Genomic DNA, 26,110 nt, shown 5'->3' with positions numbered 1-26,110 from the left:
CTCATTTGACTTTTGTTTATTTTTTTTTATAGTTGACTTTTTTTTTTCATTATGGCAGGCTTAGCTTATTTGATTGGTTTCTGAGGGTACAGTTGTCTCGTGTTCTCCTGTTCAAAAATAAATGTTTTTAATTTAAAACTTGCATCAGTATCATGGATCAAAATGTTAGTACACAAACCCGATGTAGCCTAAGGTTTAAAGGTATTTGAGCACAAGTAGGCCAAATAGATTTAAACACTATTTATACTTGTTTATATTCAAATAATTAAAATAAAAAATCATTCGAAATTGAATTTTCATTTTGCTAACCCGCATCGTACAATGGCATGTGTAGGGGGCCCACTGACATTGAGAGCATACAGGGCCCAGAATTTGGTGCTATGCCCCTGTTACCACAGACATTATTTTACTCGTGAATTGAAAAAAAGAAAGAAACAATCTCTGTTATAAACACAGGCTTAGCTAGAGAAGTAATGGCGACGAGATAAAAGAAAAAGCTGTGCGACTTACATAGGCAAAATACATTTGTACATGATGACAATGAAAACAGCACATTTCCAGTGTTTCTGTTTTTGTCCTCCAGGAGGCATTGATCATGGCTAGCATGGAGCATCCTCATTTAGTGCGTCTGTTGGGGGTCTGCTTGAGTCCCACTATTCAGCTGGTAACTCAACTCATGCCCCATGGCTGCCTGCTGGACTATGTTCACGAGCACCAGGAGAACATCGGCTCCCAGCTGCTGCTCAACTGGTGCGTGCAGATTGCAAAGGTAAGAGTTCCCATAAAAGAACGTGTTTTGGTCTTTGTTGTTGACCATGTATTTTGAAAAACATTGTCTGAAATAATGAATCTCTACATACCCTTCCCAGAATTCATAGTGAGTGCACTATACTTGATTTTCTAAAATTTTTCTTTTATATACTGAACGCATATCTGCAGGCTTCCTGAACCACTAAACACAAGGACGTTCTTAGAAGTACTTAGAAGGAAGAAGCTCTGGTGTATCATGCGTCAAATGAGTGCACCTGCCCCCCTACCATGTTTAAAAAGAAGATCTTCTTTCTTCAGATCTGTGATTGAAACATTAAGTAATGGACTGGTGTATAAAGGAGTTCAAGGAAAATATCCTCAGTCACCCGATAGGCTTTCCATTTTCCTACACAGAACTGCATGAAATATTTATTTGTCATCATTTTATTCTACCCGTTGAGCTGTTGTGCGCAAGTTGAAGTCCAGTTTGTGTCATTTGCCAATCCAGTTTCTTACTCCAGTACTGTTATTCCCTGTCTATCTATAATATCGGTAGTTGAGTTTTTTTGTTTTGTTTTTTGACATAAATAAATACTTTTAATCAGCAAGGATGCATTAAAGGGTAACTCAACCCTAAAGAAAGCAGTCATCAGCTGCTTCCCCTCATTCTGCCTCCTTTCTTTTTCCTTCCTGTCTTTCTTTTTTTGAAAGCCCAACTTGGGCTTTTTGCGCAGCATGATCAGGCACCAAGGCTTTATACTCACTGCGTTACTTTTTTGCCGCCGTCTATGGGCGGACTAAACCATTTGGGGGGGTGGGGGGGTCCAGAGTGTCTGGCACTGAGTTCATTCTCTCAGTTGGTGTTATCAATATATTTTGAAATGAATAATGACATCAATTGGAGGGCCCAATTAATTCGAATTAGGCTACAAAAACAAACCAAATTTTTTTTACAAAAATAAAAAAATAAAAAAATTGATGGGATTTCAAAGGGCCCTCTCCCTAGACGGGGCCCTGGGTAGTCAGGTCCACTTTTCCCCCCACTACCACGCCCATGTTTACTCACTCTCAGGTTGTTCCAAACCTGTAGGAGTTAAATTTCTTCTGTTGAACATAAAATAAGATATTTTGAAGAATGTTGGTAAACAAACCGTTGACTGTATTGACTTCCATAGTAGTAAAAAAAAAATACAATGGCTACCATCAACTAAACACCAGACTTATTCCTAGCTTTTAAAGGGATAGTTCACCCCAAAGTCAGAATTTTGTCATCACTTACTCTCTCTCAAGTTTCTTTCTTCTGTTGAACATTTAAAGAAGATATTTTGAAGAATGTTTACATTTTCATTTTTGGGTAAACTATCACTTTAACACAAAGCAAGCCTCAAAATATACCCCAACCATTAGCTTTGATTCTTCTTTCTTATATTTTTAGTAATGAATTCAAGCACTTTCAGAAGATGACCATGACCCCTTCAGTTGAGGGTAATATGCTGTGCTGTCATATTTGTCATGCCTATAACATTCTTTTTTGTGTGTCATATTTTATTTGTTTGTGCCGAAATTAATAAAATCTTTAACCAAAACTCTGTATTGTTGTCTTTTGCATTCACTCTTTGTGTCATTTGACAGGTAAAAAAAATGTGGTCATCATGGGCAGAAAGACATGGTTCTCTATTCCTGCACAAAACAGACCCAGAAACAACATAGCTACTGACTCCTGTATTTGCGCAGTAGTTTTACAATGGTCTTGTGTTACCATTTTACTAATGAACATGGTAAACCTATGTATAAACATGGAAGTATAATGGAATTCATCTGCAAGTACTGCAATATTTTTTAATGTAGTGGAGTATAATTATAGAATTGTATGGCTTTTGATCAGTTCTATGTGTTTGTATGAACATTCACCATTGATTTCTTCCTTTCTACATACATTAAAATATTATTCTTTTTTTTAATCTGGGTTTTAAAATTTAGGTCTGCCTTCACTTTTCCCTTCATGCAACCGATTTCCTCTCATTTAATAAAACTTATTTGTATTTGTTTTGTAAAGTACTATATTTCCTGATTTGAGGGTAAAATTAGCTGTTTCACCAGTTGTACAGTATGCGTGCAACAGTATCCTTTATACACCCACCTATACATCGTTATATCTCAGTAATAGCTCAGTGTAGTCCAGGTCTCTGTATAATCAGTTGTTATGGATACTGCCTCAAGGCAAAATGTACAAAAGACCCCCTTCCTTCATACTCCTTCCTCCTCATTCTGTTAATATCTTGTAGAATGTAATCATAATAAACTGATTGTGAATGTTGTGCTGTGTTCTTTAGGAGGTGATGGAGCGCTCTGGTCCCAGGCGTCTTTTTGTAACACGGGTCCTCAAGCAGTTTGACTGTGACACATTTATACCCGATATTAACATGGACGAGTACAAGCTCCTGCCTGAGTGAGTGCTTACATTGAGGTCTATAATACATGGAGAGAGGTTAGCATTGCAGTTCATCACAAAGGCAGTTGCTTAGCTCAAACATTTTTGGAGCCAATCGCCTAAGCCGTAAATGTCATGTGACTAATTGCTCTAGAGCTGCTTTGAAGTTTTTCATTAGCAATTGTTCTGTTATGCTGTGATGTCAAGGACAGCAGGCAAGAAAAAAATATGCCGAACACAAGCATTCAAGAGTATGGGGTCAGTAAGGCTTTTGTTGTTTTTTAATCAATAGAAATTAATACTTTTATTCAGCAAGGATGCATTAAATTAATAAAAAGTCACGGTAAAGACATTTATAATGAATTATAATGCTTTTCTTTTAACCTTTCTATTAATCAAAGAATCCTGAAAAAAGTAAATTATCACAGTTACTACTAAATTAATAAAGCAGCAGAACTGTTTTCAACATTAATAATAATTTTAAATGTTTCTTGAACACCAAATAAGCATATTAGAATGATTTCTGAAGGATCATGCGCCACTGAAGACTGGATTAAAGATGCCGAAAATTCAGCTTTCCAATCACAGGAATAAATTACATTTTAAAACGTATAATTTATAATAGAAAACAGATATTTTAAATTGTAATAATATTTCACAATATTACTTTTAACTGTATTTTTGAGCAAATAGATGCTGCCTTGGTAAACATAAAATACTTTTTTTCAACATTTCAAAAAATCATACTGACCCCAAACTTTTGTATAGCTTTTAAGAGTATGGCGCTTTTTCCTTGCGCACGGCATTTCAGAACGCTGGAGTACTGGCACTTTTTTACCACCTCGAGCACTGTTGCAAACAATTTGTGTCATAATATGATTTTTAGGGGCATTAGTTAAACTTCAAAAAGGCAATTTTCTAAGGCTAAAACTGCACTGTTTGAAACACTTTCATTCATAAAGTACAACCTTTTTATACATATGTTTAGGGGTATTTGTCTGATCCTATCCTTAAATAAAGTTAATGGATTTATTGGTACTGGAACAGACATATTCTGTATTGTGTATCCAGAGAGAATAGTGAAGAGAGTTCATCAATGAGAAAAGGCTCTCTTGTTATGTAAAAATGGCATCTAGCATTAAAGGTGGACCGCACCTCACATTTATCAGGCTAACAGTAAGCATTTATAGAGAAGTTAAATGCACACAGGATGTTAATTGTTGTCGCTTCATCTGACAAAGAGCAAAATGGATTTTGTTATTTGAGTTCTCAAATTAATTTGATCATTTCTAGCAGTTAATTGGAAGTTAACAAGACTCTATACCATCCAAGTGGATGAAAGTGGAGTATTTATGAAAGTACAAGTTAGAATCTGTCTGTCTGAAAGGCTATGTTGTGCATGTTATATAGTTGTGTTGTGTCTGTATTATGTTTTGTATTAAAGGTTTTCTTTCCTGAAGTTCTTAGTTGCAATACATGCTTGTAAAATCAGTCCTGACATAAGGTGGTAATGTCTAATTGCTACTTCTGTTTCTCTTTCTTGTTTCCTTCTGGTCAGATTCCTGGGTGTGCCTGCCGGTTTACAGGAGGAGAATGGTGTTCAGTATGTGCTTGAAGTCTATTAGAGCACCAACCACTAAGAAGATAATCTTTTAATTAGTGGACGTGGACCTTGACATGTTGCGTGATGCAGTTTTTATTTAAATTAGGCGTGTGTCATTTCCTGACCCCCATCATCACTTGATATCTCTTGTCTACTTTCCTTATTAATACAAATATCAATTAAAAGATATGTTACTTCCATAATTTTTGTTGTTGTTGCAATTTCATATACAATACAAAGTGGAAAGTAGACAGAAAATCATGGGAAGAAAGAGGGTGGGTAAAGGGGTAAAGTCAGCCAGATTCATAGTTCAACATGTCAACAACTGTTAGGTCTCTGCTGATTTGTGGCCTTTTCCTAATGATTTATATGGAGTTGGACAATGTAACTGAAACACCTGGTTTTAGACCACAATAGATTATTAGTATGGTGAATGGCAGGGTTCCTCAAACCCGGTCCTGTAGGACCACTGCCATGCAGAGTTTAGTTCCAACCAAACAAACAAACCTGAACAAGTTGGTCATGGCAGGGTTTCCGCGGGGTCTTAAAAAGTCTAAAATTTCAAAATGTTAGGCCTTAAAAAGTCTTAAATTCGCTTATATAGTGAGTTCTAGGTCTCAAATAATCTTAATCAGGTCTTAATTAGGGGTGCGCACGAATATTCGAAAAATACTATTAAAATTTTGCTTTGCTGGCCGTAAATGCAGTGAGTCCATGATAAATCCCACAAAAAATTGCAGTTATAACTAAATCCACGAGCGTGTTAGTTGATTGTATTTGGTCACATAATGTTGTCTTCTGCCTCGCGATGTTTGGAATTGCATAAACAATATAAACACGATAACTATACCGACTCTGCTAATAGGCTACAATAGTTTTGAAAAATGCCCATCCCTAGTCTTAATTTTCCTATGTCCATGTAACGCTACCTCTAATGCTCATTGAAATGCTCCCACAGCGCTTTAGAATCATAGACATTAAAAGAAATGGACACAGCGACCCCATAGGCTTCGACGGGGAAAATTGAAGTCAGGTAGAAGCACTCACTTCCTGATGGCTGAGCGTACTGCGCAGCCTCAGACTGAGCTTGACGACGTAGATGTGACGTGAGCAACCTGTCTGACAGTGGCAAGTCTTCTAGTAGTTGTGCAACGTAAAATCTGAATCACCGAATCTTGTAGAGACAGAGAGAGAGAGCAGGAGCAACTTTTGATGAATGAAGCAGGATTTGCGACATCTCTATCGGCGTTTATGCCTCCACGTCCCCCCGATTGCCTCATAGACAGTAAAAGATTGCCTGCGAGCTTCTCCTCGGGTCTAATAATAATAATAATAATAATAAGTTTAATTTATATAGCGCCTTTCCCAAGCTCAAGGACGCTTCACAATAACAGTAAGTAACAAGCAGTTTACACATAGACGGACAGTGGACATTTGCCCAGTCCAAGTAATGAGCGATTGCAGTTGCAAATCGCACTACATATGCAATACAACATGAAAAACAAAGGCAACAAACATTAAGTACAGACAGCATGGTGGGCAGTTTGAGTAAAGATGCAACAGATTATTGGTAGTCAGTTAACATTGTGATTGTGTTATGTCAAGTTAACATATTCATGACTGATAATACTGATTAAACAAATGTGTTTTAAGTTTACTTTTAAAATCATTTAACGTGGTTGTTGTCCTGAGAGCCAGGGGGAGAGAGTTCCATAGCTTAGGGGCTGTAACAAAGAAAGACCTGCCACCCATAGATGATAGGCGAAATCTCCGCTCACAGAGGAGTTCACAGCCAGAAGATCGGAGAGTTCGAGGGGGAATATAAGGAGAAAGTAATTCAGAGAGATAGGCTGGAGCAAGACCATTGAGTGACTTAAAGGTAAGCAGAAGAATTTTGTAAGTGATACGGGATAACACGGGTAGCCAGTGCAGTTTGAACAGAATTGGAGTGATATGGGCAGTTTTTTTAGTGTGAGTTAGCAGTCTTGCGGCTGAGTTTTGGATATATTGCAAACGTGAGATAGAGTGTGCTGGTAGTCCAGAAAAAAGAACATTACAGTAGTCGAGGCGAGATGTGATGAACGCGTGGACTAGTGCTTCAGCGTCTTTTGGGCTGACATAGGGGCGGAGTTTGGCAATACGGCGCAGATGAAAAAAGGACGCTTTACAAAGTTGGCTAATGTAAGCGTCGAACGTCAGTGAAGGATCAAGAATGATACCCAAATTTTTGACAGTGGCAGATGGAATTATTGATGTAGCTTCAAGGTCAAGTCTGGGAATATCACTTATATTCTTTGTTAGAGATGGAGGGCCAATGATTAATATTTCTGTTTTAGTCAGATTCAGACTGAGAAAGTTGGAGTTGAGCCAGGTCTTTAACTCATTTACACATGATGATAGTGATGTGGTCTGGTAAATATAATCCGGTCGGCAAGCAGTATATATCTGGATATCGTCGGCATAGCAGTGATATTGAAAACCATGGCGGCGAATAATTTGTCCGAGAGGCAAAATGTAAATAATAAATAGTAACGGGCCAAGAACTGAACCCTGTGGAACACCTTGTTTGAGAGTGACAGTGGGAGATTTGTAATTGTGCATAGTGATGTAGTATTTCCTATCTGTTAGATAGGAGGAAAACCAGGATAATGCAGCCCCTGAGATACCAATCTCTGATAGGCGCATTAGTAGGACTTTATGACAGACAGTGTCAAAAGCTGAGCTGAGGTCGAGTAGTAGAAGTAAGGAAATGTTTCCCGAGTCACCAGCGAGTAAGAGGTCGTTGATAACCCTTGCTAATGCAGTTTCAGTACTGTGGTTTTGGCGAAAACCAGACTGAAATAAATCAAAACTATTGTTGAGAGATAGATATGACTGCAATTGAGTGGCGACAACCTGACGGAGTCGCGTGGTTATGACGTAATCGTTAGCCTACTAAAACGGCTTCTACAGGGCGATAGTATAAGATACAATGTAATGGAGCATTTTATACATTGTCGTGTTTGTTTAGAAATAAACAATGGACAAATGGAGTCTTTAAACGCCTCAAATGTAAAGATATTCGCTGTCAAAGTGAGGGCAAAATGAATGGCAGTCATTGGGATGCTAACAGCAGGTGATGGCTTGGTTAGCAATGGCCGCCCCTATGGAAGGTACGCTTTCCGGGGGCTGGATTACCCCCTTGTTTAGAATGTGTGTGTGCTTGTGTGTTTTTTATTTCGGGTTGTTGTAGATACTTCTTTCTTTCGCTAGATCAAATATAATTCGCTTTATTACGCCTACAAATGAGACCAACATGCATTGTATATTACAGCCAATCTCTTTCTGATTGTAGCCTACCACAGAAACGGATTTTATTCTTCAGCTAATAGTTCTCCAGTTCTTCCAGTTCCGTGATGGTGCGAGCGAAGGCAAATCATTACATTTTTCATCTGCCGTCTCGCATAAGCGCCAAGGACCGGGCAAAGTGATGACGCAAGGTGGATTAATGACCAAATAGAAAGGATGATAGAACTCATAAAGAGTTAATAAAAGCGATGTACCACGAACTCAGTTTGGTACTGACACACGTACTGATGTCAGATACTGAATGTGTTGTATTTGGGCTTATTGCCCTTGAACGATCAAGTACACACATAATTATGCCTATGTCCATATTGGTGGTTATGTCTTGAGTGAACAAGATTGGGAGACGTGTGTCAGTGTTGAATCTGCTCATTACTGTAGGTCTTAAAGTGAAAGCAATTTAATATAGCACTGTTTGTATCTATAACTTTGTTTTATTTATTCTGCCCTACAAAGGCAAAAGACCTTAAAGCTACACTGTGTAACTTTTTTAGTTTATTCTTAGCTAAAAACACTTAGTTCTTTCAAAAATATATGTGCTCATTAATGTATATTTACTTCTTTCAAGTAATAAATACGGGTAAGGGGTTCGAATGCGGGTCGCTATGTTGCCCCTCCATCTTGAAAGTACATTAGCCAAAGAGAATCATCAAGAGCGTTGGATGAAGTGCACATAGACCTAACGTTACAGTCAATCGAGAGTTTTTTGACATACGTCAGCATGACATCAGAGCAAGGCGGACCGCCCTCGGCAGGGGCGTAGCACCAAATTCTGGGCCCTGTATGCTCTCAATGTCAGTGGGCCCCCAACACATGCCATTGTACGATGCGGGTTAGCAAAATGAAAATTCAATTTTGAATGATTTTTTTTTTTTTATTATTTGAATATAAACAAGTATAAATAGTGTTTAAATCTATTTGGCCTACTTGTGCTCAAATACCTTTAAACCTTAGGCTACATCGGGTTTGTGTACTAACATTTTGATCCATGATACTGATGCAAGTTTTAAATTAAAAACATTTATTTTTGAACAGGAGAACACGTGACAACTGTACCCTCAGAAACCAATCAAATAAGCTAAGCCTGCCATAATGAAAACTATAAAAAAAATAAACAAAAGTCAAATGAGATGTAATCTACATCCCAGTAAATGCCCACTGACGAGTCTTTTTGTTTGCGAAATCAGTGATGAGATCTGTAAAGTCCAACTGTTTGGCCAATTGGCTTTCAATTGACAGAATGGCGAGGCTGTTTAGTCTATCCTGGCCCATTGTTGATCTCAGGTAGTTTTTTTTACCAGTTTTAACTTGCGACTATAGCTTTTAAGCACAGCACTGTGCTGCAATGCTAGGGCTTTTCACCAAACAAAAATGATAATTTGCTTTATTGCTCAAATCAATATTACCTGTGTGCACTTGAGAACACAGTGATATTGGTAGACACATCTACATGTGCAGAAATATAGGCAGATAATTTATTAAGGAGTTTGAGAATATATCACACATAAGCAATAGTAGGCCTAGTAACTTTACACTGTGCTGCCACTCTTTCCACCACTCCAATAGCACACACATTGAATCAAAAGGCTTACTTATTTAAGGTAAACAACTCACAATTAGGAAGCAAGGGGGAGCTCGCCCTTTGAGCAATGATCTCACCTTGTCTTTCCTCATTTCTGCTCTCAGTCTCATCTCCAGAACAGCAGCCAGAACTGGCCAGTGCTGCTACTGCTGGTGTGTCAGAACCACTGGTTGTTTCTGAAACTGGTTAATGTTGGCAACCTGACGTTTGCTGGCCTGGCCCATAATTTACTTACAGCAACAAGCAGCCTGGTTGACAAACTTAGCTAAAGATTTAACATTAGCATACATACATTAGCACCAGCTGTCTGGAGTTGACTACGTTAACTTTAATTGGATGTAGGTGCATAACAAGCAAACTCAGTTCACCTTTTGGAAAGAAAGCAGTCATCATCAGCTGCTTCCCCTCATTCTGCCTCCTTTCTTTTTCCTTCCTGTCTTTCTTTTTTTGAAAGCCCAACTTGGGCTTTTTGCGCAGCATGATCAGGCACCAAGGCTTTATACTCACTGCGTTACTTGTTTGCCGCCGGCTGCCGTCTATGGGCGGACTAAACCATTTGGGGGGGAGGGGTGGGGTGGGGTCCAGAGTGTCTGGCACTGAGTTCATTCTCTCAGTTGGTGTTATCAATATATTTTGAAATGAATAATGACATCAATTGGACATCAAAATTACCTGATTACGGCAAGATTCACTACAACTAACTAGTAGCTCTTGTGAGGGTTGGCTCATAAAAGTAATCTGCAAGTAGCCTAATCCTGCAGAAAGAACAGAAAGAAAGGAAATTTCATTACATTGCATGCAAGTTGTGATTTCATACATAACTGTTTCTTTCTTTAAAAAGTGTTGCATAATTAAATGTTAAATACATTTATGTAACAAGTTCACTGATAGGTGTGCATTTCCATTATTAAAAGTATATTTTTAATAGCACATATGAATTTGTTTAAAAATGTTGATTATTCACTTAATCTTTTGATCACGTAAATTATTTACATGCAAACAGGACGTTATCAGCAGTGCAACTGATGACAAAATAATTGAATATCTGATGTTATGTGAGCATTTCCGCTCTTGCAAACAGAGGTAGGTCATGAGGTGTGAAGAGACCTCCCCAATGGCCCAATTTGTAATCATTTTAAAGAATACATTGGACCTAATATAAACTTTTCTTTCTGGGACTGCTTTCCAAGAAGGGGAGCAACTGATTTACAAAAATCATGATAAATATGTACAGGAATTGAGGCTGTAGCCAATGGCAGGAGTCGGAGTAAAAGCTGCAGGATTATGTATGAGTATTTGTACAAATATGTACGAGTATCATATGAATTTGACAGTTTGTTAAATCTTGTGAATTATTAAGACTTTGAGAACATGTTCTCACTGATTGAGCCATGGGGTTTGTAAGAATATGTTTAAGAAATAACAAATGCTTGATAAAGAGTTCAAACCAACACATACTTACCATTGCAAATATTTGCTGTTGCTGCTTTCGGTCTTCTCCATTACTTTTCCATGAACAAGAATGGGCTGACTGAGTCCGAAAGGCCCTTTTGGTCGTTTCAGGTAAAAAAAAAAAAAAGAGAAAAAGTCCTAATATATAACAGATACATTCCCAGATAGCAATGAGTCGGCGGACCACCGGCGGTGATCCGGCGGCTGTAGAAGCGTCAGAATTGCGTAATCGCAAACACGTTTGACGGCGCACCGCTTTTTAAAAGCGGCAGCCGGCTTCCTACCGCCTTCGTTCCACCGCCGGCCCGCAGGCAAACCGCCGTTCCGCCGCCTTTATACCAAAAGGCGGCCCGTCGGAGGCAAACGCTATTTTCGAGCGATCTGCCTCCGCTTATTGTGTAATAAATAATATATATTTATTTATTTATTTATTATTCATATATTTGTAACATGCAGTTTATGATGGATAATAATTGAACAAACCAGATAAATTCCCATTTGGCATTTTTATTCCACATTTCAAAGTACAGTAACTGTCAATGATACAAGATAATATAAATTAAATATAAATAAGATGATATATAAATAACAGACAATAAATAAGCTTAAATATGCCTATAAATAACACAAAAAAAAAACATTTTTACTAAACAACCTGCATGTTTCCAATTAAATTTTGGTTTAAAAAAAAAAAAAAAAAACAGCCTTACAAGCAAATTATAACACTTACAATATTTGTTAATAACAAAGAGGTCAGCTCTGGGATGAAAAGAATTACCATTAAACATTATATCAAATAATGAGGATATTTGGTACCAAAGAATGTGCAGGATACCAAATAAATCGAGGTATAACATCACATTTAACAAGCCATTTCTAACAATAGGATAAATGGTAATAATTTAGAGTAAAGCTCTGGAGAAGAATAGAACAGTAGTAGAACAGACCATTATAACAAGCCTGACTATGGGTTCTCCGGTTTTGAGGCAGCGCAAATTGGCTTATCTTCAGTGATTTCTTGTGCGCCTATATAAAGGACAAACAACCTCGCCATCCCATATCTATCCAAGGAGCTGCCTTCAAGGCAGTGTCACAGGGAATTAAAAAAAAATAATAATTTCCACAGTGAACAGTGTGGATTGGGTGAGTGTAGCCTGAAACTTCTGGCTTCTTTAGGGGTCTTGATGTTACTGACTGCAGGATAAAGAAAGGGTTCCAGGTGTCAGTAGTCAGCCTAGGTGTAAGAGGTCGGCTGTGGGTCCCTCTCAGCTGTGCGGCGTCTTTTTCCACCTTCACGATCAGATGTTCCTTTCAGGTAACGCATAACGTTAACCTGGACCGCCTCATCAGTGGCATCCTGGGTTGCCGGGTTCTTCCGGATGGCTCCTGTAGAAAATACAGATCTGTCATTCCATTTGAATGGCATAAGGCCACACACATCTACTTAAATATATAACAAATTTATATATTTCTATATATATATATATATATATTACTTTGAACAATGGTCTTCAGGAACATGTCTCTAAAACATGCTTTATCCCCTACACCCGTCCAGGTTGTATTAATGGAAAGGTGATTAGAGAAGATACTCTGAAGTATTCGCCACACGGTTGTTTTTAGGTCCCTCCCACATTTAATTGCCAAAAACCGAAGCTGAAAATACAAAAAAGTGTTACAAATTACATATCTCTGAAGCTTCTCATACATAAATATAAAAATTTGACAGGCTGTGGATTCACACTGTAGAATATGCAGTGTACAATCTTAAATTTTACTTTTTAGATTACCCTACAGCATTATAAACAAAATCAGCACACTTACAAATCGTTCCTGGAGCTCTTTATCCTGCCTCAAACTGTTGTCAAGCAACGCCAAATGGGTTGTCTAGGGGGAGTAACAGACCCCCTGGCAGGGATAACTCTCCAAAAGACACATTGGCACTGAAATGTTGCCGCATAGTGTCCATTTTGTTGTTACGCACAACATCGCCAAACTCTCCAAGACGTTGCAGCATTAGGGTCTGATCTGCACCTACAGGGGTTCACAGAATAAAAGAATAAAGCAGTCAGTCCTGGTCCCTCAACTACTAAACTATGACATTTACAACTAGGTCTACTACATGTACAGGTGGCCCCAGTGGGAATTAAACCAACAACCACAGGTGTTGTTTGCAAGTTGTACCTGATTGCCCAGTACGAGCAAACGTCATCAACATTGTTTCACTTGCTTCACCTGCTCTTGAAGTGAGCCGCTGCCATCCGAAGCTACAAAATGAAAGGCATTTGGTAATTTTGGACCTACATCACAGTCAAAAAAGTAAAATTTAAGAAAGAGTGCATGTTCTCACCTGCTTGTGCATTGCTTTCCCTCAGGGCTTGGTTGTCCTCCCTCAGGGCTTGGTTCTCATTCTGGAAATCTACATTAAAAATATATATATATTTTTTTATATATATATATATATATATATATATATATATATATATATATATATATATATATATATATATATATATATATATATATATATATATATATATATATATACACACATACATATATATAAATAAAACACAACAACTAAAGGCACAATTTTCCATACTGTTAAAGTTTCCAACAGCTGCAATTTCCTGTTTGTCCATCTCAACTCCTTTCAATATTCTTCTCCTTATAGCCCAGTAACTAGACATTGTGACTAACAATTTATTTACCTTGAAAGCCGAAACGATTGTCCAACAGTAGGTCTCTTGGATGAAGATAACCGATTGTGCTCTGGTCAAGGTATCTGCAAGAAAATGTGAACAAAACCGCATTGTTAACGTTATATACAGAATATACAGTAGCTATGCTGTGGGGGGAAAAACTGGTCAGCCAAATTTGGAACAGTAAAATGTATTCATTCAGTGTAGTGATTCAAGTAAACTGCATTGTCCTCAAACATAAAAAGTACAGCAGTTCAGAGAAATAACTCATAAATCACCTTAAATGCTAGAAGAACAGTAGCAACACAGCACATGTTAGCTAACACTTGCTAGAACTGACCTAGCAGCATGCTTGTTCGGACTAACACAATCATTTAAATAACCTATATACATCATTCTGTTTTGTTAGAAAACACCAAAAGTTAAACTTAAGTATTTCTAGATGTAAAGCTTTGGCTAACTTACCTACAGTAGCTAGATACATTTTAACATGTAGAACATGCTTGAACTCAGTGTGTAAAAAAGGCGAAACAGCACGTGTTAGCTAACACTGTGCACTAGACTAGCAGCGTGCGTGTCGGCACAAACAAATTAAAACAACCTACCGGTATATACATCAAAAATGAACATAATATTGTGTTACACAAAAAGGAAACATGTACTTACTTAAACGCTCGTAGTCGAGGATATTTTCTGATCTCCTCTCTTCAAATACTAAAACCGTGTGATGATGAGTTCCCGGCCGCTGTTGGTAAATCTGTTTCATATGTTTTTCCGGTTTGTCTTCCGTCTTTTTTAGGTATACTGCCCCTCTCGGCCGGTGGAGGTAGTTCTGTTTGGTTTTATTTTATTTTTATTTAAATTAGTACATTTATAGACAAGTACAATACAAAAAGTACAATGAGAACAAAGAATAACAACAAATGTAACACTGTAAATAAAATAAATAATAAAAATAAGAATTCTGAGATAGAAAATACTTTATAATATTAAGGCAGTCACATGAAATTGAAAAGCTTTCAGGTTTCTGTTTTTGTAAGCTTTTTGTTTTGCGACCTCATGTTTGAAAGGGTTTCAAAGTATATTGTAAAAATCAGCTTTATAAAAGGTAATATTAGAGGGCTTCTTTTGAGTTATTCTTGTCTTATGAATGTAGAATTTTTCCTAAATAATTAATAATATATTTTTGTTTTTCAGAAAAATATGGGTTTTGAAAACAAAGTAAAATGTCATGAAGTTCTAAGTTCTACTTTTTTGTCATCTCTATTTTAAAGTCAGTCCAAAAAGAAATAGAAAAAGGGCAATAGCCTACAAAAATAAGTGTTATCCTAAAATGAACTTTCAAACTTTCTTAACCCTACTATTATGCTAAAAAAAAAGTATTACATCCATTATGGGTCAAATTGACCAACACTGTTTAAACACACTCGACATCACTCGACATAATCAAGTGAAAATTTAAATGTAATTTCCTAAACCTAACCTTATCATGGAATCAAGAGTCAAGAATCTGTTATAAACCCTAATGGCTTTGGAGCAAAAAATAATAATATTTGATATAATTCACATATAGGCTATTATGATTTTATAATCGCTTCAAATGTGAGAACTAGTTAAAATGCTGTCAGTTCCACTCTATTTCCCAACAAGCCAAACATAGCCAACGTGGCTGGTCGAATTTGAGAGTAGAAATCCTTGTATTTCAAAGCGGCTTGCCGCCAGCCGGCCGCGGTCCATTAGGCGGAGGCAACCGCCAGAGAAAATGAAGCCGGCGGCCCGCCGGCTAGTCGGCCGCGGCATCTCGCAAGAAATGGGAGTGACGTATTCGGCGGCAAACGTTTCATCACCGCCAGCGGGACGCACCTATAGCCGACAGCTTAGGGCCGGCGGCAAAAAGAAGCCGTGCCGATATTTTTTGCTCTCTGGGTTATATACAGGACAAAGTACTATTTACATCACAATATTTGGATTTTACAATAAAAGGCATTAAAAAGCATGGTAAGTGTTGTGGATACTGTCTATTTACAACAATCATCACATTACAACTAAGGTTGTTTTTATTGTGCTTCTACTACAAATGCCACGTTGGAACTACACTAGTTGTTATTATTAAATATGAATAACTGTTTAAAAGGTCTATAGCACGTCACGTGACAGTGTTTAATCGCCCTATTAGCAAGGTGAGTGGAAATGAAAGATATAATGCAATGACTGAACATAATCTGATCAATAACGACAGAAAATACTTTACATCAAATATTCATGGCTACTCACCAACATGTGGCCCACGTGCACTGATGCCAAACATCGCGATGTATTCTGAATGAGATTTCTTCAGCGAGATTTCATACCGATAGAATACCGGCAAAGGTTTCCCATTGAAAGCAATGGAGTTCCCAGTTCGTCTATAGACTGACGCCGAGGGGTATGGCCGTACCTGTGGCGTCTTCAATATGACGCCGGGGTGCGGAGGGAAACGCAGATCGCTTTTGGGTCTTTTCTTCACACAAATCAATCGTTTGGCCTCGGAACAGTTGGAATACTTGACATTTTTCAATAAAGTGTGCATGTTGTCTGTTATATTCTGTGTTTTATATCATATAATGCAAATGGGTAGGTTAAGGGGCGGGTTTGGGCTACTTTCAAACGTGTCTGAATAGCGTAAATACAAATCAATAAATGTAAATAAAATAATGCTGGCTGATTAAATTGAGAATCATACTCCAACATGTCATAATGGAAAAATTATAACCCAATAAATAGTTACATCATGATAACATTCACATGCCCAACACGTCTGTGTATGACGCCAAAGGTGTCTCATTGGAATCACTGCAGTACCCTTAACGTCGAAAAATGCCTTTCAAGGGGTACCCTGTACGTTAAAAAAGTGACGACGAGGGGTCCTGACCAAGCGTCAATATGTGACGAGTGGGAGTGAGACTGTGTTGAACTGTCAGGACAAAGTGGTTTATTAGCATAAAAAACATGACACGTGGAGAAAGAAAGATATGAGGAGGCTCTTGTTCAGGAAAGGTAGACATAATTAAGGCTAATATCAAAGTTAGGTATAAATATAGGGTGAGCATATTTTTATTACCGAAAACAAGGACACTCGGCCCGGCAATGAGATACTCAAATGATCCTCGAAGTTCACTCGAAGATTCCTTGTTAATTTCAATACATTTAAAGTATGCCCCCTCTGTAGGGATATAAAATTATATTAGGGCCAGGACAGGACTTGAAAACAGGACATGTCCTGGATGTTTGGTCACCCCAGGTATAAAGGTATTATAATCTGCACGTGGTTTGTTTTTTATTTCAGAAAACGTTTAACCACGGTGCTGACACATTCTCTAAACTAGCAATGTCACATGCAGCCTTCACTGCTAAGAAAAGCTAAACTGAGAGCATCAGCCGAGGTTGTCATCCTTTTTTTTTTTTTTGTTGGAGGACACAAAAAGATTAATTTCCTTACTCGTCTTAACTCAACTCCAGTGAAATCACATTTAGAAACCTGACTGAGGCAGTCTCGCGCTCGCTGTTTGTTAAATAAAGAGTGCACTGCAACTGCACTCTGAGTTGAGAGAACAAGGCCACATGCACAATAGACTGTATAAAGGAATGTCTTCATTCTATGAGGCAAATACAGATTGCCTCAAGCTATTGAATTTCAACCTACTGACAAAAACACTGCTCTTATAAGACACTGTGCATGTCTGGTGCAGGCTAACACGGACAGTTCACCCAAAAATGACAATTCTGTCAAAATTTACTCACCCTCAAGTTGTTCCAAACCTGTATGAGTTTCTTTATTCTGCTGAACAAAGAAGAAGATATTTTGAAGAATGTTGGTAACCAAACAGTGTATGGGCCCCATTGACTTCCATCGTATATATATATATATTTTTTCTCCATACTATGGAAGTCAATGGGGTCCATAAACTGTTTGGTTTCCCATATTCTTCTAAATATATTTTGTATTCAGCAGAAGAGAAATTCATACAGGTTTTGAACAACTTGAGGGTGAGTAAACGAGTACATTTTGAACTATCCCTTTAAGATGTCACTTATACCACACATGCTATATTAAAAGTACATGAAAGTACTGTAGAAATTAAGCATAATCGACAGCACAATAATTGCAAATCATCTCTGATCTTTTCTTTTAAAAAAGCAGAAATTAAGGTTACAGCAATGTACACAATGGAAGTAAATGGGGCAGTATTTTCTTTTATTTAAAGGCAGAAAATATCATTTTTATAAAACACTTACATATTCTTCTGTTAAAACTAAACTTCTGTATTATAATCTGAATTGTTTAAACTGTAAAGGTGTTTTAATTTTAGTGTTTTACGTGTTAAGTTGGCCCCATTCACTCGTTATTTTTATTTTCTGTTTATCAACATGATTCCAAAAGCGCTGGCGATTGAGCTTAACTTGTATTAAACACAGAATATATGTTGCATAAATGCATGTTGGGAACAAAAATAGTCTGCAAAAATTTAAAGAATATAAAAGAAAGAGTAATTCATATTATGTAATGAGGATTAGATAACTAATTCAGTTTTCTATTTCTTCTTGTCAAGTACCACCTAGACATGCCACCTACATAGTCATCAAAAAACAGCTTCATATTAGTGTCTATCCGGTGAATGGCGAGAGACACTGGATTAGAGCAGGCAGGGCCGGCCCTGACCAATTTGCTGCCCTAGGCAAGATTTTACTTGGTGCCCCTTGTATCAAGGTTTAGCACTACATGTTATCAGTCTAAGTTGCGGAAACACTGGTACTGTTTTATTTTTTTAATGCATTGATGTTTTTTAATTTTTATTGTTGTTGTTTTATATGATGTCCAGTCCATTCTACCCCATCATTATGTTCATGATATTATTATAATTTATTTTTTTTTAAAAGGCTTGTGATAGTTAAACTATACAAAAATAGCACCTACGCCACATTACAGCCTAAACACAAATAACAAGTACAAGCACAAACTATTGAGAACTAGCAAAAGTGTTTGTTTTCCAGTAGATGGCAGCAAACTTCCACTAATATGCACATTCATGTTTTCACCATGAATTAAACTGAGAAATGTAGATATTTAATGTCAAATTTACATAAAATGTTGCTATTTTAAATAAACCTGTATATAAATATCATTACTAATTTCCGCAAATACATTTTAAAATGTCCATATGTCCCCTTAAAACTGCACAACTGTAGAGTAAAAACATTAGGCTATTAAAAAAGTGATATTACATGCGTTTAAAAAAACAGATATGATTTTTTTATTTTTTGACAAAATACACTGTCTGTGGCCACTGGAGAACCCAAAACAGCTGCTTGCATATAGTTTAAGGTAAAACTGGAATTAATTAGCGTACATTAGTATTTTACTACTATGCAATTAAATAAACTGTTCATTCATTACATCACTTTACCTCTGTCTTTACACTGCAAAAAATGCTCTTCTTCTTTAGTAAATTTTTCTTGTGTCCAGTCCAAACATCAAAAAATTCTTAAATCAAGATGTATTTACTAGTAAAATGACATTAGATAAAAAATTTTCCTTGTTTTCTGGGGGAAAATAAATCCAAATTAAGTGAGTTTTAGCTTAAAACTAGCACAATTATCTGCTAAATGGGGTGAGAAAAATGATCTTATTTCTGTTTGGGACAGAAACATGAAACAAGATTTTAATCAGAAAAAAAGATTATTTTTCTCACCCCATTGGCAGATAATTTAGCTTGTTTTAAGCATAAACTCACTTAAGAAAAAATACAATTTTACTTATCTAGTAAATGCATCTTGGTTTAAGAATGTTTAGATATTTAGACTAGAAACAAGACAAAAATACGAAAAAGAAGAGCATTTTTGCAGTGTTTCCCTTATCTTGCCTGCATCAGAGGGCTTCTGTTTTTTATGACACTACAAGTCGGCCATCCGTCATAAATTATCAGGCAACTTTCACCGTGTCTACACCTGGAGCGAGCGGCCAACACCCTTAAAAATGAAAGCAATCCTGTCTACATTAGATGCGGCGAGAGGCGACGCGACACAACAAATTCCCAACGTTAAACTGATCACGCGTTATATTTCTGACGCACTTCAGTAGCTCGGCGGGGGAGATCGATGAGGCGGACCGGGAAGATGCGGGGGACTTAGTTACGTTTTTTTGCGCTTTATTTGGTAATATTTCAAATGAATGTGAATAAAATAGTATCAGTAATACATTTTGGCGCCCCTATGGATGAGTGGCGCCCCTAGCATTTGCCTATTTCGCCTATGCCACGGGCCGGCCCTGAGAGCAGGAAACCTTTCTAGCATATTCTTCTGATGTGAAGAGGGAGAGAACATCTCAATGTCAAATAGACATCAGGTTTGCTTTGATGCAAATTAATTGGATTAAAAGGAGACACTTAAGTGAAAATCTTGAAAAACTCTGCTTCTGATAAAGTATGCTCTCCTTCTCTTCCCTGACAGAAGCCAATAAAGAAATCAGCTCCTGTGATCCACTGAACCCACGTGACATTAGCCGCTCAACGGTCACACCACATAATCATGGAGGACTCAACAGAGGTGGAACGCACGGGTGGAAAATTTTTGCTGAAAGCAGTATATCTGTGCCGCCTAAGGATGACACGCCTGCTGCTGGAAGGAGGGGCTTACATTAATGAGAGCAATGAGAGGGGAGAAACTCCACTGATGGTGGCCTGCAAAAGTCACCATGCTGATGTTCAAAGTGTGCCAAAACCAAAGATCATCAGGTGGGTATCCTGTAAGTTGATTACACTAGCTGATTGTGCATTGAAACTTATTGTTGTTGTTTTAAGGATGGTAAAAATGCAATTCATACATAGTGACTTGTATGCATATTTTTAATTTCTGAAATTAATTTCATTTTGATATTTTGGTAGGGGGCATTAAGTAAAAAAAAAAAAGCTGAAGTACTGAAAAAAATATTGTAACAAAACTGCTTCTCCACAGACCCTCATTGTGTCACGGTCAATAAGTCTCTTAAACCATCAGAAACTGTGACCATTTTATAATGCAAGATCATATAATGACTCCCCAAAAATTATATTTAAAAAAAAAGAAAGTTTTATCTTTAAAGATAACTTTTTAAAGTTTGGCATTTTTTTTAAATAATACCTTTTATACAGCAAGGACACATTAAAAATGTCAAGTGACAGTAAAGACATGTACAATGTTACAGAAGATTTATTTTTCAAATAAATAGTTTTTTTTATTCTTTTTACTCTATTCATCAAAGAATCCTGAAAAAATGTATCATGGTTTCCACAAAAAATAGTAAGTATCAGCTGTTTTCTACATTGTTTCTTAAGCACTAAATCATGTATTAGAATGATTTCTGAATGATCATGTGACCCTGAAAACAGGAGTAATGGCTGCTGATAGTTTTGCCATCACATGAATAAATTACATTTTAAAAATATATTAAAATAGAAAACAGTTCTGAATTCTAATAACATTTCACAATATGGCTATTTTTGAAATAAATCTAGTTTTGTGAACATTAGAGACTTCAAAAACATCTTCCTGATCCTACATTTAGGAATGGTCGTGTAACAAACGTTTTTGGATAAGATGTGTATTTACAAGATTAGTTTTTTTTATCATGGACACTCTGATATGCCATTGATCCTTTCCTCTGAGCTCACTCTAATGAATCAATCTTCTCAACAGGTATCTTCTTGAAAATGGAGCAGACCCCAACATTCAGGATAAGTCTGGTAAGACAGCCCTAATGCATGCCTGCATAGAGCGGGCGGGCGAAGAGGTGCTGTCGCTTCTGCTCTCCAGTGGAGCTGACCCTAGTTTAGAGGACCACAATAGTTCCTCTGCTCTGGTCTATGCAGTTAACACTGGAGACAAGGATGCACTGAGAGTACTACTGGACGCCTGCAAGGCCAAGGGCAAAGAAGTCATCATCATTACAACAGACAAACTACCCTCTGGAAGACAAATTACCAAGCAGTATCTGAACGTACCACCACCTCCAAATCTTGAGGACCGTTTGCACTGTGCCTCTGCGTCATACATGTACCCCTCTGAAATTACACTTTTTACCCCGCATATCTCAACACCCACCAATAACCAATCTGAGACCCTGGGATCCACTCCAACACTTCCCTCATCCAAACCAGGATCACAGACTCAAGATTCAAGCCCTCTGCAAGCAGCTAGTGTCGTGAAGCTGCTCCATCTACAGAGGCTTCACTCAGAGCCCTGGCTGAAGATCCCTCCATCTCTGCTCCTACAGCAAAGCAAGTCCTCATCCTTGACTGAAGAGCTTCTACATATCACCCCCGAAGAGGAGCTCTCATTTGGGTACAATGGTTGCCGAACACCACTGAGAGCTATGGTAGCTCGGCACCAAAGCATTGACGTCAAAGACTCTGCTAATCTGCTTAAAGCCTTTGAGACCACATCTGATGGAGGAACTGGGGGGATGGAGAAACGCAAGCTTGTTACCAGCCGCTCCTCCACTCTCTCTGGATCCAGAGAGTCTCTGGAAAGTCTCGTTCAGAGGAGGAGCCCGGCGATGCTGGAGCGGAGGCGATCCGGAGTCCTACTCCTAGACCATATCTCACAAACCCGCCCTGGTTATCTGCCACCTCTTAATCCGCATGCACCCATTCCAGACATCAAAGTCAATACCAGTGTTAGCCTCAACAGTGGAAGCAAGCCTGTGGCAGGAACTACACCCATTGTTCCTGGATCGAGGCATTTTGTCCCCTGTGCCCCGAACCATCCCAGAGATCTAAGAACAAGAAGAGTCTGTTAAGATGACATTCCATGCAAACTGAGCAGATCAAGCAGCTGGTCAATTTTGAGGAAATCTTTGGTCAGAAAATATCACAGAGGAAAGTTGTGGTAAATATAGAAATTTAACTTGTCAAAGTCTGAAATCTGAACAGAATTCATTTTAAATATGAATCATAATAAACATAAACCACCCCCTAAAATGCACTTTCCAGACTGGACAGTAGTAATATGTTTGCTTTGACCATTATAAACTTTACTGCACTTTACTGCTGTTCTTTGTACTCTCACTCATTAGTGCACTGAATCAGAATACTGAAACATTTGCTGCTTTTTAATGTACTGCTGTCTCTTTAAACCTGATTTATGCCTGCAATGTCTTTGTATTTACAACAGATACTATATTGTGACTTGTATTTATCCATTGACTAAATAAATGCTGCATAAAACAATTCTTTCAGTTTCTTGCATATATATATATATATATATTATACGCAAGAAACTGAATATATATATTTGGGAATGTGCACAAAGTAATGGCCAAGCTCAGTATTTTGACTGAATAATACAGTTTCTTTCTCGCAAAGCATTATAGTATTCCTCCTGAACGCTTTCCATATATGGCTAACTGTATCATTGCGTGATACTTTTGTATAATTTTTGTAATGTTTTAGCCTGGTCGCTATTCACTGCCATTATAGGAAGGAGTGCGTGCAGGACTATTTAAAGAAATGCTGCTTTTGAGGTCCAAAAAAGATAGAAGGACAGAGGGCATTAGAACAACAGCAGGGTGAGTAAAAGATGGTTTTATTTTCATTTCAGGGTGAACTATCCCTTTAAGCATTTTATAATAACATGCAGTATCATTGGACATGTTGAGAACTACTTTACTGCAATAATAAATGAAACAGAAACATTGTAACAGATAACAACACTTTTGCTTTCTTGTATAAATCATTGTTATACACTACTGTTCAAAAGTTTGGGGTCGGTAATAAATAAATATATATATATATATATATATATATATATATATATATATATATATATATATATATATATATATATATAAAAAATTTTTACTTTTTTAATCAAAATTTGATCAAAAGTGACAGTAAAGACTTTTACATGGTTACCGATTTTTTTTTTCTTTCTTTTTTTTTTTTTTTTTATAAATGCTGTTCTTTTGAACTTTCTATTCATCAAAGAATGCTGGATTTTTTAAGGATCATGTGACACTGAAGACTGGAGTAATGGCGGCAGAAAATGTAGCTATATATTAAAATAGAAAAAGGTTATTCTGCACTGTAATATTTCACAATAGTACTGTTTTTACTGTATCTTTGACCAAATAAATTCACCCTTGGTGAGTATTAGAGACTTTTTTCAAAAACATTTAAAAAATCTTTCTAAGGATAAGCATTTTCCCCCCATACTTTTATTATTAATTTGTAATGACAAAATGCAAATATACAAAGTGTTACAAAATGCAAATGTAGATTACAAAAATATAGTATTTTTCTTTCACGTTGTACATTAATTGTTTAAGCATGACAACCAATACAATTCAGAGTTTAAACCCTAAAACTTCAGTACATAGTGTATATTTACATTTCTTTACGAGTTACAGTACATGTATATTGTATTTAGCTGTTATACTTCGCAAATGTTTCCATCCAAAGTTACATATTTCAATTGTGTGCAAAACTGGAATATTGCATAAAACATCTGCGAATAAAGCAGTTTCCAGACTGTCACTTCCTGGTAAATTGTTGAAGAATATCTGTAACAAAAATGGAAGTTTCTGCAATTGGGGAAGCCACTGGGGCTCTTTTTGCTACATTGTAAATAGTGTCTAAGAGCGTTATCTTGCTTGTGATGCCTGGTGTTTGGGAACGCAATCAAACCAAATCATTCTGATGACAGACTTTGGCTCAGGCATTTCAGAATGACCAATTTGAGATGGTGTGCGGTGAATTTGGTCCACTGGTTAGTCCAGATATCCAATCACATCCACTATTGAGGCAATGTCACATGAGTTTTTTGTTGCGCATCGAGGGATTTATTCTGTAAATGTGTTTCCATCATAGTTTATGCTCGTCTTTTTATCAGATAAAAAAAATGTATATGCCTCAATTGAGCGCATACATTTTTATGCACTTTTTAACATTTAATGCAATTTCCCCAAATGAGCATAAAAAGGTGGATGGAAACATAACTAATGTCAATAAGTTGAATTGCTTTTTTAGGAGTAGCCAGGTAGTCCTTTAAACGGTTTGATTTGTGATTCTAACAGATCATAGTAGATCCTGGTTTTGCTGAAGTTTTGCCTGTAGGGCAACAGCTCTTCCACATTAAGAACATCATCCTTGCCTGTCCATACAGTCAGGCTGTACCTTAAAGAGAGAGAAGACAAGATGATGTTCAACAGAATCTCATAAAGGCAAAGCACAAATAAAATGTAGGAATGGTGCTTTTAATTTGGCATCTTAATAGGAAAGTGTCAAATAATCCAAAGCACAATTAACATTGTCCTTTTAAGAAACTTGTTTTCTTTCACATAAGAAACTATGCTTTTTCACAGTATGAATAAAGACGTGACTGAAGAGTGACTGAAAAAATGAACTTGTGCAATCACCCTCAACCCTCAAACTTAAAGGGTAACTAAACCCTAAACCAACTTTTTTTAGTTAATGATCTGTAATACTGGGGCTTTATTAATGCTGTTCATTGATTCGAGTAAATGTTTAGACATTTGAGTATAAAGTGTTTTAATTCTATAAAATATGGTGTAAAACCGCCAAAGTGCTGCCCTCTTAAGGTTGAACGGTGGCTACTGCAGTTGAATTTTCCTATTGGACGTTGTGGTACATCGTGACGTAGGATGGTATCTCCAACGGCTCACTATAGAGTGCCGAAGTAATGACGTCACTTTGTAGGCCAAAACGCGGAAGTGAGTTAGCATTTTAGCCCTACCGGTTCCCTCGCCCTAAAGTCTATGGGTTTTTTGAATGGGTTTTTGCTAAATCGCCTGAAATAAGGTCTGTGGTTAACAAAGCCTCTAAATATTTTCACGTTTTGATCTATGACATAAAACACATTAAAACCTGCTTGTGATTTTTTTTTAAACTTTATTGTGTTTATTTATGTTTATAAAACTTATGTGGCGTAAATAAATCCCGCTATTCGCGCAAAGTTGGATGCTTGAACATTTGGAGTTTACTCTCTTCACATGTTCGTCTCGTTGAGAAATGGCTGACATGGGCTGTGTTTACACACTGTGTTTACACACATTAATCTACTGTCAATGTGTGACAAAACGTAGTTTTAAGACTTTTTCAGTCGATAATGTAGTTGTTTAAAGCTCAAATCTGTGGTTTATTTATAAGAAGAGTGCCTATTTAAACATTTTATCTGGTGTTTTTCGAGTTGTGAGCTCCAGTGAGTCAGCGGCG

General features: G+C 37.2%; 2 protein-coding genes and 1 pseudogene across 3 annotated transcripts in view; 2 read left to right on the top strand and 1 right to left on the bottom strand.

Moving 5' to 3' along the window:
- Window positions 1-23,041, top strand: part of LOC307125682 (ankyrin repeat domain-containing protein 34B-like) — a 407,861-nt pseudogene extending 384,820 nt beyond the window's left edge. Inside the window, exon 3 of the transcript in view lies at window positions 22,535-23,041. The product of the transcript in view is annotated as an ankyrin repeat domain-containing protein 34B-like (transcript). The remainder of the gene's footprint in view (window positions 1-22,534) is intronic.
- The window catches only part of LOC307124761 (ankyrin repeat domain-containing protein 34B-like), a gene marked incomplete at its 3' end in the record, with an annotated part of 84,067 nt that overhangs the window by 16,777 nt on the left and 41,180 nt on the right, over window positions 1-26,110 (bottom strand). The window lies entirely within an intron of this gene.
- LOC307124759 (dihydrofolate reductase-like) lies at window positions 596-4,806 on the top strand (the record flags this gene model as incomplete). The annotated part of the gene is made up of 6 exons (XM_079814203.1): window positions 596-769; window positions 870-877; window positions 2,186-2,235; window positions 2,383-2,483; window positions 3,084-3,199; window positions 4,740-4,806. The coding sequence occupies 6 exons, from the start codon at window positions 596-598 to the stop codon at window positions 4,804-4,806; spliced, it is 516 nt and encodes a 171-aa protein (XP_079670329.1).

Source organism: Gobio gobio, assembly GCF_949357685.1.
Source record: "Gobio gobio genome assembly, chromosome: 4".
NCBI lineage: Eukaryota > Metazoa > Chordata > Actinopteri > Cypriniformes > Gobionidae > Gobio > Gobio gobio.
This window is presented reverse-complemented; position numbering and strand designations above follow the sequence as displayed.